Source organism: Lepisosteus oculatus, chromosome 2, assembly GCF_040954835.1.
Source record: "Lepisosteus oculatus isolate fLepOcu1 chromosome 2, fLepOcu1.hap2, whole genome shotgun sequence".
NCBI classification, from domain to species: Eukaryota; Metazoa; Chordata; class Actinopteri; order Semionotiformes; family Lepisosteidae; genus Lepisosteus; species Lepisosteus oculatus.
The window spans coordinates 896,915-911,198 of record NC_090697.1 but is presented as its reverse complement, the minus strand read 5'-3'; the positions used below and the strand labels follow the sequence as shown (position 1 = coordinate 911,198).

Here is a 14,284-nt window from a genome sequence, read left to right as displayed (position 1 = left end):
AGTTTTACGCAATTACTTCCTGTCTTTCTCAATCTTCTCAACCTCCCCTGCAGCCAGATTAACGTAGGTTAGCAGTGCCCTCTGCCAGCACATCAATAATATCAGTGCCCTCCCTTTGAAAGCGCAGTATGCAAATGTGTTTAGTGTACTCGAGTGCTGTGAGGAGGTGTTTGAGGTGACTAATACAACTCAATAAAGGTTGTTTTTAGTATTAATTATCTTATTAGAACCTTTTCATTGCATGCTTCCACCAAACTCTATAAATCACACATTGAGTACTTTTTTCAGAATCAAAATCTACTTTATTGTCCACATAGTCTCACCGGGACACCCATATAAACAGTGTATATGCAGAGTACATATAACATTCAATCATTGCATTATAAATAACAATACAGTCCACTACAACAATACACTACACTACAAAAACATTAAGTGTTTTAAAACTTAATAAACATTAGATTCAGGTGTGAGCTGCATGCATATACAGTATTCTTTTAAAAGAATTCTTCATACATTCTCCACGGATTAAAAGCATGTGGTACTGGCTTGTCTTCAGGGTTGTTCTAAGTTACAGGCTTCAAGCACAGTGTGATACAAGTCAGATGTGGGCTTTTGCATGTTCAGGCTTACCTTTATAATAGGATGTACTTCTGAGAACTTGCGCAGTGCGGCCTGAGACCCATTCAGGTCAAGCGGTAGATACAAGGGTGGGGGCAGGTTGTAGTATATACTAATGGAAAATAGAAACGGAACACCTCCTCCTCCACACTCCGGCCCTCCCGTCTGCGTGGAACAGGCTGAAGAGTGACTCATACATGACGAGGACCTGATGCCACTGCTGACGAGTCCATAGCAGCCTCTGTCTGTCCTAAACAGGTCGCCTCGCTCTAAGGCCAGCAGCATGGAGCCTCACTGTCCTGTCACTGAGGCGGGCATTATGTCTGCCAGCAGTTTCAGCAGCAGTACGGGTGGCAGATCTGCTACAGTCTTTCAGATGGACCAGTCTGATATGTCAGTCCTGCTCTGGTATGGTCACTCAAGGGTGACCGGTTCTTGGACGGTCATCTGTCCTGCCGGTCTGCTGAAACCTTCTCTGCAGTCAGGACACAGTGGAGCGGCTTACTCCATAGTGTCTGGCAACGCTGGCACATGACATGCCTATCTGCAGCATGCCAATGGCCCTCTCCCTTGCTTCTGGTGACATTCCAGGCATTACGGAATGCACAGGAAACTTAGTGTGACCTTTTTCTTGCAGAGCTTTGAATTAAGGCCTTTTTAAAGGTGACCTGATCAGACATACTTCCACCTGGACCTCGTTGGGTAAAGGTCCACCTAACGAGCTTTCCTGTGATTGGCACTGCACAAGCTGTATTGCTGATCAGAGGGCTTAAACAGACAACTTTTTGTGAAAGTACAAAAGCTAGTATCCTCATTCCAGAAAATGTTGCGTTTCTTTTTTCCATTAGTATACTTAAGCATCATCAATGTGTCACAACTCCTATAACTGTTATTGCTATTTGATAATTATTCTTTTTTTTTCTTACAGCTTTCATTAAATCTGGGAAATTATTTACTTCCCAGTGATTCAAAATACAAAACTGCAAAATCCTAAAATTTTCTAGAGATACTTTAGCACTTACCATAAAATTATTCAGAAGTGAATTCCTGAAGATTTCATTCAGCAAACAACATTTTGAGAATAGAAATAGTACTTTGTATGTACTGCAGTTGCAGTACTGTTACTGCCTTTTCATTCGTCTTCAGTTATTGCTTTTTGAAAAAATGCAGAAAAAATATTTCAGCTTCTTCAGGATCAGCAGTTCCTTTGTGTTTCTTGAGGAGCAGACTGGCAGAAGTGTGATTTACAATTGCTTCCGAATTCTCAGTAGTTACCCTGTAATAAACCCACCATTATTTGGATGTGGGGCATGCTTTTTCATTTTGAATGTTTGGAGAACTTGTCTTAATCACTGACCTTAGCTTAAGTTAGTCTCAGAAATGTCAGCAGGCAGAGATTTCACATTTGTATTCAGGGTGAATGTTTTGCTTGAGACATTTTGAACATCTTGTAGGAGATCAATAAACGTTTGTCTGTTTAACAGTTCTCTGAAATACATGAGGTTTTTCTTGTAGGAAAACACTACTGGAGCTCAGTTGTGAAGTTTTTTGGGGTTGTTTTATAGTCTTTTTAAAACAGTCATCTTTCTAATGAGAAGTCAGTAGAAATAAGATACTTTCTTGATGGTTATGTTGGAACATTAACCCTTGTGCCAGTATGAATCTTCTGTCTTAACCCTCAGAAGTCAGCTTGGAAAGGACATTGTGTTCTACCCCTGCATATGTTTGCATGGAAGAATCGGTAGGTGTGAATGAAGTAATTTATAATGAGATTCTTGACTAGTTTTAAGCTGTGTGTTATTCATTATTGAAAAGCACCCTAACCCTATCTGCTGCAGTACCTAGTGTAACTTAAAGTCTGGAATGCCTTCTTAATGATGAAGTTTAATCTGTATTATTCTGTAGAAAGTCTTGCTTATTATTATATGTATGGATTTGCATTGCTAGATTGTCTCTAAGCCTCTCTGAAGGTGCAACATCTGTGGGGACAACAAGGTCCCATGCGCAGTGCAGGGAAGGCTCAGGGTCCCGGACCTTTTCACTAGATCACCTTGTCAAAGATGTGCAGAGGGGGCTGTGTGGAAGATAAAGCTATATAAAGTCTCATCAGAGGAGTGGATAAGGGGAATAATAACATATAATAAATACATTATATTAAATAATTAATATAAGATAAGATCACTTTATTGGCCATATACAATTTCTTGTATCAGGAATTTGTCTTTTCGCATACCCCAGCTTGCTCTCCATGAGACACACAGACGGGGAGAGAAGCTTGGGGTCAGAGCACAGGGTCAGCCACTATACAGCACCCCTGGAGCAGTTGGGGTGAAGGGCCTTGCTCAGGGGCCCAACAGAGTAGGATTCCTCCGCCAGCTGCGGGATACGAACCAGTAACCTTCCAGCCACAGGCACAGATCCTGAGCCACAGAGCCGCCACTCCGCCAACATTAACGTCTTATACTCGATATATATTAATATACTGTTGAAATGTGAACATTTTGAGACAAACGTTCTGGGAGCTTTTTAAAAAAAGCTGTTTATTTAATTTGGTTTAATTGACTTTATGTGAAATTAATTGAGCATTGAAAGAATTGAACTGATGCATCTTATTTGAGATTTTGCCAGCATTTCTTATTTATGCAGTATGTTGTGATTCCTGGAATATCTACAGTACATTGAAATCTGCTGAACCAGTACTGAATGGTTAGTATGCACTGCTGCTGGCTGTGGTTAATTAGTCCTGATTGGTTCATCTTTGCAAGGTTTTCAAGAGGTCAGGAGGGAGTTTTGTGGGAGTTTCACTGGTGCAGAAAAATGAGACAGTTGTGTGCAGCAGGATTGATCTTGGCCGGGAGAATCGGATTGTCGGGACGGGGCTGGAATCTCCGATTGTTTTTCAGGCAGTTGTCGGCCGCACAGCGCCAGGCTTGAGGCACCTCGGCCCCAGGGCTGGCTGAAGCGTGCGACCTATTGCACTCTGGAGCACTGGCCTGAGTGAATCCATGAATCCATCTGTTTTTCATTAATTCCAGTGCAGTGCAGTACAAGGAACTGTGAGGAACAGAAATTAATGTCTAAGACAGACAATTCAGCACTGCATTTCATTTTCAATGGGGTGTGAAGTTCTGTGACAAAGTGCGAGTATCAGCAAATCAGTTGATTTGGTAGAAAGATATCAATATACATACTAGATCTTTCCCTGCTTCTGAAGGCTTTAGTTCAAATCTTAACAAGTAAAATCTATTGGATTAGATTTGTTGTCCAGTGAGGTTATAGCCACTGCTGAACCCTAACAGTGATTACTTCAAAGGAGTTGAAAAGTTTTGCAAGCCTTTTGCTCTCTGAGGATTTCAAAACAGCTCAGCAAAGGGGAATGCTTTAAAGGGCCTTCATTTATTTAGTCCTTTCACAACTTTTTATAATGCAAGTCAGCTTGTGTAGATTCATTTATAGACGGAAAATAACATTCAGCGCCTGCAAACACATGATAGTGCCCAAACTCCCCGAGCAGCTTCATCAAGGTGCCTGGGATAACAGGTAATTGAATTTGAAAGGCACTTGAAGTTGAAGTGATGTTTGTGTGGTAGCATTCTGATTGTGTACTAACTCCTACTATAAGTGAAAGTCCATGGCACCGAGTCGGGCTTATAAAGAGTTCGACTGTGTGCTTCTGAAAATGAGCGTGTAGTATTAAATACTGATTTCATCTTTCTTACAGTATGTGTCAAAATGTAATAGAAGGATTTGAGAAATCGGATTAAAGAGATCTAAAAGATTGATTGGTAGCACCAAAGCTTATAAAATATTTCTTTCCTTGTTAGCTTGAAAACAGTTTCATGTCACTATGTGTTCAGCAGTGTGTGCAGTAATTCTTTCATCTTTCTCAAAGTACTCAACTCAACAGAGGTTCACCAAAGCATTTAGTTTTAAGGGAGCGTTTGATATTGTTCATACTTTGTTTCAGAGATATGCATTAAAATGTGTGTTTATATGATCATGACTTCTAATGTGTTAGAATGCCTAGGTATTCTGCACCTCTGATATTTGTTGATTCCACATACTGAATTGTTCAATTTTCATTGCATACGTTGTCATTATCAATCTAACTAGTGAATAAAAAGCAAAACCCAATTTTGTCTTTTGATATCCAGGTATCTGTATTTGCTGTTTTCTGAGGATGATCACCTACCCTTTGACCACTGGGTGTTCAACACAGAGGCACATCCGTTGCCAGTAATAAGGAAAGAAGACGCTGACAAACCCAAACAGCAGAAATAGAGCCAGCGACACCCTTAGGTGAGGAATATGGAACTCGAGATGACAGCTCAGACTCTTTCTACTCGTCTGCCTTCTGATTCTTCCTTACTACAGTGTCAGAGGCGTCCTACCACACAGACGCGTACGGAGAGGCGACATTCTGACACCTGATCCTTTCATCATGTCCGGGGGGATCAACAGCTCTGGCAGTCCAGGCTTGTTAGTCGTTTCAAGACACTTTTTCCTCAAGACTCCGTTGAGCCTCTGAGAAACAAGGTTCCTCAAAGTGTTTTTGTCACCTTATAGAAGAGAGATAGCAGTCTGCATGTTCCCTGTTTTGTAACAGACAGTTTTGACTGCTGTGATGTTGCAGAGGCTGTAAGACACTTTCCTCCTCTGTGAGGAGACGAGGCCACTTTCAGTTTTAATATTTGCTGTCACAAAAAAAGCCATAACGATTATAGAAAGCTTTATACAAAGGAACATTTTGTGAATGTATGTGTGTCAAAATCTCATTGTGGTTTAGATCTTTTTTTGCCTTTAACATTTTATTAATTGCTGGTCATATTTTTTTTAATTCTATGATAAAATTAGGTTTTTAGTAGGATTTAGTTCTGATGAAGACATGGGGCTGTTTTAATACTGGTAGCCAGTGCTAAGCAACATCTAATCAGATTAAAATAGTGCCTTTAGTCTATATCATGTACGATAAGTAATGTCATACAAATGCCAAGCTTTTAATTTATTTCAGAGTAATTTAAATTGCAGATAAAGACTGAAGTGGTAATTTATTCTCAAGATTTTTATCTCTTCCACATTGCCACCTACTGGAAAAATGTATCCCTTTTTCTCCAAACTGCTTACCCATTCAGAGTGCTGGTCTACTTAAAACCTTGCATTAACGTGATCGTCTCTTTACGGTTCCCCTCGTATGTGTTCCTAAGAGTGTATATTATGTATATCATTTAAAGTTATAATTGTGTCAAAGCATCATAAATTAAGCCATTTACTGTAAGATAGGTAGGATCTTTCTTTGATCTGTCTATCCAAAGCGCATTTTTGCTCTTTAGTTTGATTTGTGCAGGAGTTGCTTGTTAGTTTGTTGTGAGAAAATGTCAGATGGGATTTTTAAAGTATGTATTATGCAGGTCCCTTTTTTATTAATTATTAAGCTACTGTTAATAATTTCTAACTGGAGTTGTGTTCCCTGCCGTGCAGAATTCAGTAGGAAGAGATAACGTAGTGTAAGCGCTTGAGTCAGTCCTGAGTGGATAAATGAGTGTATGCGAGTGGGGCTACAGTGTTAAGAGTAAAAATTATAGGACGTTTCCCTCCCTCCCGTTGTTCCTTGAAAGCACAAATTGTTGATATGGATTAACTGATGTGTGTGTAGTAGGAATATCCCAGCCAGTTACAAACAAGCACAAGCAGAAGACACAAATTGTAATGGAGAGATGCAAGAAATGCTTACATTGACTCTGTTCTACACTGGATTATATTTTGAACTAGTCATCTGTATACTGTACAGGAGATGTAAGATTAGGGGGCTGTAAATTCAGTACAACTGTTTCACCTTTCTGGGGGTTCTTTAAGCTGGATACTCTTTCCAGTCGGGAATTCTGGTAGAACACATCTAACAGTAAGCGTTGTGCACAGTGAGGTGACATTTCACAAAGCAAATGTGCATGTTTTTGCTGGAACCTAAACTGGAGCTTTTAGCTGCATGAGGTTATTAGACTTATAAGGGAATCTAATTTTGTCTGCTTAAGATTCATCATATATATTTGACTGGCTGTATTGATTTTAATTGCCTTTTTTACACCATATTATACCTAATGAACATTTTAGGCCGTGGGTATTTTCTCTTCAGGAGGCATACATGTTATTTTTGGGAAAATGGCAGCCTAAAATCTTGCTTCTTTGTCAGATTTTTGTCTTGGTTTAATATATTTTTGTTACAAATCTTACTGTATACGTTTCTATGAATGTAAACTACAGTATGTGCAATTTTTTAGACATGTGTCAGTTCATTTCCTGTGTAAATACACTGTCTGGGGCAAGAGTCTGTGTTTATGAGGTATAGTGTGATCTTCAGCTGGACTTTCACCTGTGCTCAGTCATATACCATTCAGTGGAAGGGAAAATATTCACATTACACTGTGACAATCTATGTACTTGATATTGTTTCAGGGGTTAATTTATCTCCCTAAAATATTCCTGTATTGATTTGTATTTTAGCATTCTTTTAATGTTTCTTGTTTCTTTGGTAATGTTTGTTTTAATGGATAATTACTTATCAAAATCCATGTCAAGTAAAATGAAAACTACAATCATTTGCTAGGGTAAACAGCTAAGCTAAGCCTTGGTGGTTATCTGTAGAGTTACTCAGAACTTTAATGTGCTGTATAACATTCAGTAATAAGTCATCTCCTCAAGTCTTTAAGAATCGTGGTGTTAATTTCAAATTGAACTTATGTGGTTGCATATCATGAAGAGCCATCTTATATTATAATGCCTTTTTGTAAAGTTGTTCTTTATGGTTTTTGTTAAAACATAAAGATGTAACTGTACAATGTTGCTGATAATCATTCCATTGCACATAGTTTATTTTCATTTATATGCAATTTAATATGTGAAAAGTGTCGTTTTCTTGTTTTGAATATGTAAATAATCCATTCAGGCAAATATGCCACTATACATTTATATAAATCTTATGACATTATGGAATTAATGATGATAAGGAGCTGCAAAGTTTTTAATAACTATATTTGTTACACGATTGTGAATAAAGAAAATCTTTTAATACCTTTTCACCTGTGACATTTGTGTTGCAAGATGCAGTTTTTAATACACTATTTAGACAAATATGAAATAGCCAACTTTTATACAAGCAAGTGATACTTTCTATTGCAGTGACATATCCAGTTACATTATGTGGATAATTAGATCTCTAGATGAGATAATGTGTAAAATAATGTGTTTTTCAAATGTTCTGCTCTGTGCTGAAGTGCGAAGACTTCAAATTTCTGTTTCTTCTGTACTTCAATCAGCCACCCCCGACGTGCAGCACCCACCATAATGACACATGGTGCAGAGGGAGATGAGAAATTACTTTCCCTATTCAAGGGGTAATTTTAGGAAGGGCAGTGTGTACTAGTCCAAAGTAGGATTAACACAATCCTCACTCCAATCTGTACAAACCTCACTCCAATCTGTACAATCCTCACTCCAGTCTGTACAATCCTCACTCCAATCTGTTCAAACCTCACTCCAATCTGTACAATCCTCACTCCAATCTGTACAAACCTCACTCCAGTCTGTACAATCCTCACTTCAATCTGTACAAACCTCACTCCAGTCTGTACAATCCTCACTTCAATCTGTACAAACCTCACTCCAGTCTGTACAATCCTCACTCCAATCTGTACAATCCTCACTCCAGTCTGTACAATCCTCACTCCAGTCTGTACAATCCTCACTCCAATCTGTACAATCCTCACTCCAATCTGTACAATCCTCACTCCAGTCTGTACAATCCTCACTTCAATCTGTACAATCCTCACTCCAGTCTGTACAATCCTCACTTCAATCTGTACAATCCTCACTCCAATCCGTACAATCTTCTGCGTTTTCTACCAGTTCCACCACTGAACCAACACATCACTCGGTTTGTAGTTTTAATGAAACCACAAGCTTTTAATTTTCCATTTCAACAGTCACAACGATAAAATAGTTAAAACAAGCATGTCAAGAGTACAGTCTGTACAATTGTACTTCTATAGCGCTTTTCTGGACACTCCACTCAAAGCCCTTTCCAGGTAATGGCGACTCCCCTCCACCACCACCAGTGTGTAGTCCCTCCTGGATGATGCGATGGCAGCCATAGTGCACCAGTACTCTCACCACACCTCAGCTGGAAACATCATTTGCAACCCATTTTTCTTTGTGATGTTCAGGGTACAATATAGAACACAAACAGCGCAGCCTTAATGATGAACAAATCCATATTAATCTCTCCAAAAGGGTTGATATAAGGGAACATCTAACTTTCCTTTCTTTCAAAATGGCAACTGCTATTTGGTCCAACATGTTTGTACTTTTAAGTGTGAAAAATGTTACCAGTCACACAAATTTACAAGCTTTCCTTTCAATCAATAGGCGAGAGCCCTGCTTAAAATATTGACTTTGTAGACATCTAGTAGTAGATGTTTAACGTAGACAAGCACAGGGTTTTGCATGGAGGTAGTAAGAACATAAACTAAAAATACACAATGGAAAAGCCTGAGCCAGAAGAGGTTTCTTATTAAAACAGACTTGTGTTTATGTTGACACCATTTACAATTTTAGACAAGTGGAAATAAATGAAGTAAAATATATATCGGAGGATGTAATGTTAAAATGGTATTACACTGCAGCAAGGCCTTATTTAGAATGTTGTGTACAATTTTGGTCACCACATTATACAAAATACTGGTGTTCAGGAATCTGTACAGAGAAGATTAACCAGATATATTCCAAGGTTTGTCCTACACTGACAGGCTCAAGGAACTGAACCTTCTTAGTCTGGAATAGACTGGAGAAGATTATATGCGGACCTGATACAAGTATTCACAACCCTCAGATTTTGTCAAAGGACATTTGGTCAATGGATGAACAGTGAATCAAACCATTGGGTACAAGTGGAAACTACATGGAAATTCATTTTGAACCATGAGCTGGAGACACTTCATTATCCAAAGGTTATGGGAATCCTAAACAAGCTACCAGTCACAACTACTAACCACCACACAGGCTAGATAGGCTGAATTTGCCTTCTTTCATAAATTTTATGATGATTTACTGCAATCATTATCATTGCACAGGGAGATGTAATATTTGGCATAAAGTATTGAATTCCAGGAAACAAGAGGATCATATTTATGTACATCTTGATGTATCCAATGTGTTCTCTGAAATAAAATCCAATAAAAGCATTTTGTTGTTTGAAAGCACAATGGAAGCCTGCAGGAGCATATTGAGTTCTCTAAACTTTTCCTGCTTTTCTGTAAACAGCACCACTAAAAGAGGAAACACATTGAGATCAGTATTCAATATTTAATATTAGCAGTAACATGATAATGGTCAAAGAGCTGTCATGATTGGAGTCACTCCCCCTTAAGGGCGCTCTGGCTCTTCCTTGTTTGCTTCATTCCCCGCACCTGTTCCTTGTTCCAGCCCCCCTTAAAAGCCAGACACTGACGTTAATCCAGGCTCTGCTCTGGTTTCCGCACCAGGTGAGTCCGGGACCTGGAAGCGCCTGGTCCCGTTAAGGTTTTATTTTTTATTCCTGTTCCCTGCTGGTTCTGACCCAGTTCCCGTTTTAAATTGTCAGTCTTGGATGGACTGCCTGGTTTTGACTTTTGCCTCCATTTGGATTCCCACTTGGACTTTCTTCTGGAGTGTTTGCCTCGGCCACACCTCCCCCTAACACCAGCGCACCATGGACATGTCCCCTGTTTTCATTCCCGACTCCCGCATGCCTTTTTTCCTTGTGTATTCTCACTCTACCCCGGATTGTGTCGTCTTCTTAGGGAAGAACTGTTTCGTTACAAGAGCTTTCTGATAAATGAAGACAACTTTCACAAGATGGGATGAACATAAAATACAATTCCACAGTAGTGTCCAATTTTAGAAATTTAAGGCTACTGGTATAGTAGTCACACTGCTTGGAACTGGACACAGGTTTGTCTTGTCACCATTGGATGTGAAATACGAGCATTTAGAGGGGAATTTTGGAAAGGCCAGTTGTGTGCTTTTCGCAATCTTGGCTCACAGCTGTCAACAACAGCATCACATGTCTGTAAGTCCCTGCTGAGAGCTAAGACAGTCCTAGCTGAGCTGGTCCACCTTGTCCTCGGCAGTGCTCCGCCACTTAAAAATCCTGCTCAAAGTCAGCTAGTGACATGACCCAGGCTCGAACCCGTGATCACAGAGCTCACGGTGCACTTGGGAGAGGGCTTTCCCCCTTTGAGCCACTTGGAAGGCCACACCTTCTTCCAAGACATGTAGGGCTTTATTTTCCCTGGAAGCTTTATATTTTTGAGCTGTACTTATATTTGCTGTGCTGTGATAGACCCCAGCCCTAGAAAAATAAGCTTCAAGTATCTGAGCCCCAAAACACCCACAATGACAGTCACATAAAGATGCATGAAGCTTTGTTTAGGATCAATCTCAAGTCTTTCAAAACTTAAGCGAAGCTCCTACTACTAAACTCCACAGCAGTCTCCCCAGACTGCTTCCTTAAACCCAACCACCTCTTTTCATACCCCATCCTTACTAATTACACCCATGCAAGATTGCAGAATGTGAGTCTTCATCAATGATATATTTGACACCCAATTAATCTCTTTACAGTAATAGAGTCTTTTCAACTGTCTCCAGTGGCAAACCCATTGTTACCGCAGATAGGCCCTCCACATCCTTTTTTCTACATTTATAATGTGCACTTGTTTTTTTAAAACTCATAATAATGTTACATCATTATGTCCGAAATTCGACAACCAGAATCCTGACCAGGTCTAGTGCCAGTGATCACATTACCCCTGTCCTGGAGTCCTTGCACTGGCTTCCTGTCAAGTTTTGTATCGACTTCAAAATCCTCATGTGCAACTATAAGGCTCTGCATGGCTTGACACCTCAGTATCTGTCTGAGCTACTATCGTCCTACTTACAACCTTCACTCTTCTAATTCAGGTGCCCTGTTTGACCCCCAAGCCCGTCTACACTCTATGGGTGACAGGGCCTTCTCCTGTTATGCTCCAAAGCTCTGGAATCTCTCCCCAAGGAAATCAGAGTCCACTTCTCTAAACTCCTTTAAATCCAGACTCAATACCTTCTTCTTTACTTAACTGGTTCTGTTCTTTACCCCTCTGCTCCTACTGCATTCAGTACCCTCATCTACTGTCTCCTCTAACTGTGTATTTTCATTGTGTAATGTGCAACATTGTCATTCTGTAAAGCACTTGAGAGGCCACCTTTAGATTATTATTAATTATTATTATTGTTTATTATTATTGCCGCAAGCAACAGAACCTTACAGGAAAGTTAACGGTGATTCTGCCAGGTCACTAGAAACTGAGAAGACCCTTTTCTGACTGCTCTGTCGGTGACTGCACTAGTAACAGCAAGTGACAAGACCCAAGTGAGAACCAGTGACTTCTGAGTGCTTCATGACTGAACCAATTACATCTCCCACCCTCTACCAGATCCTTAACTATGAAAACACTTTCAAAGTATCATGTATCAAGTATCATCTGCTTTATGAAGAATTCATGAGGTTTTGAAGGCAGCCCCGAGGGCTGAGATAGCCTTTTGCTGTGTGTGAACACCAAGCTTGTTCAGTCCCGACAGGAATTATTGTCCTTTTCTTAAGGCAGTCAATGTCCTATCAAAGACCATCTTGCTTTTGAAGTCTTCTGTACTTCAAATAATGTTCTGTATAAATAAATGTGATTGTTATTAGTAGTCTTTAATCAGCTATAATTAAAGATTTTGTTTTTGAAATGAAAATAAAATGAAATGGGAATTAAGTAATTCACAGCCTGCAGGGGATTATCTTATTATCTTAATTTTCAGCACAACGCCTCTAGTTCTATTTGCCATTTTGTATCTTAATACTTTCTCTTCTCTTTTAGACACAAAAACTGTCTGATTCCAGGCATTGTAAAGAAAAAAATGTTTTTGTATATTCCAAAGGTTTATTCCTAGCACAGGCATCACTAGCTGTTTGTCCAGTATTTATACATTTGACATTTAAACATGAATACTGTTCCCAGCAGTGCTCTTTTAATATGATAGATTCTCATTTATGAAACACAGCTGTTATTTCTTTCTTTGTTTTGTTAGTTTTAAAAGGAAGCCTAGAGCATGAAGTTTCTTAATTTTAAATGATATGCCATAGCTATAATTTGATTTATCTCACATTTTTGAAGGATGAAACATACAACTGTCAACAGCCCAAGTAGTTTGGAAAAGATCAATTATCCTGACCTACTTGTTTATTTTATGAGATATGGAAAAAAAGTATTTTTTAATCTTTTTACGTTGCCTTCGATTTCTTATCTCAGAAAGACAAATGCAGACCATTCTTTAGACTGATGCAAGGAGTGACAATACTAACAGTATGTAAAATGATGCCCATCTCTATGGTCGCAAGAAAGTTAATTTATCCTTAATTAATGCACAACGCTGTTGACATGCTGAGCAGTTTGTCCAGGAGAGTCTTATAACCATAATGAAGGGCAGTGATGTGTCTTGGGCAGCACACTGAGCACCTGTCTGCAAGCTGTCTCCACTGATCTGAGAAGAGGAGCTGGGCCAGGATGAGGGGTTTTAAAATGTGTCCTGAAGCACTCTCTCTGTACACCCCATGAGCACAGAACCCTCGAGCAGAGCCTGTGACGTGGCCTTCTCCGAGCCATAGCCTCAACATCACTGAGTCCGCACACTATGCGGCGTAACGAGGGCTACAGCTTTGCCGTGTGAACACGCTCATTCAGGCCACTACAGCCCCACCAGCACCAGACCAGCCGTCTACAGAGCAGACAGGTCTGTCCAGGTGGAGCAGCTCGTTCATTTAAGTCAATGTTGATGCTTCGAGCACAAATTTGCATTGCTGTAGAATCATAAATTATTCTTGCAAATTGGCATTATCATTGGAAAAACAATTGTTTTCACTACAGACTTATTTTCTTTTTCAGTTTGTTGATACATCAAGCCTAGCTCCACAGAATAAATAATGTTTTCTTTTAATTTATATAAAAATCACAGTAACATCTTCACCCAGTTTTCCTGTAACTGCATACAGACGTGCGACAGTGAAGATCTTTGCAATCTGCTTTATTTGCGTCTCGTCTGGGCTCTTTTGTAGTGAATCAGGCAAAAGAAGAGAGCAGACCTTGCAACTGACCAAGCAGGGGCACATGGAGGAGGAAGAGTGTCTGAGGAGTTTCTTGTCTGTAGTCCGACCGCCGGAAGGAAAAACAGCACCAGGGCCTGTCTGTCGTACAGTCGAGAGCACTAGTTCAGGATTTACAGGACAGGTGAGCTGGGAGAGACTACTGCCCCCTAGACCAAACCCCAATGGCTTAGAAATCCTCCAATTCACCAGTGAAGCTTGCCAAAGCTAAAAAAAACTCTACCAATGAAAGTCAGCACTTAAAAATGAACATCATGCAACCTGATATAATAATATAAACCTACTCTATACTCCTAACTTTGCTATTTTTACTAGTACCACTCCACCGTTTGGCTGATTTGATCCCATGGAATGATATCTCCTTTTCTTTTTTCTGATTTCTTTGAAGTCTTTATGAATAGCAGACAATCTTCATCAGAAGCAGACAGCATATTGATAATGCTGAGT

The 14,284-nt window shown here is 39.7% G+C and overlaps 1 protein-coding gene across 2 annotated transcripts in view; it reads left to right on the top strand.

Annotated features, from left to right (window-relative positions):
• man1a1 (mannosidase, alpha, class 1A, member 1) overlaps positions 1-7,691 on the top strand; it is a 188,993-nt gene extending 181,302 nt beyond the window's left edge. For both annotated transcript variants that reach the window (XM_006626437.3, XM_015359314.2), the window contains exon 13: positions 4,776-7,691. In XM_006626437.3, the coding sequence (XP_006626500.3) occupies positions 4,776-4,902 (127 nt within the window). In that variant the 3' untranslated portion in view covers positions 4,903-7,691. The remainder of the gene's footprint in view (positions 1-4,775) is intronic.
• The last annotated feature ends 6,593 nt before the right edge of the window (positions 7,692-14,284 follow it).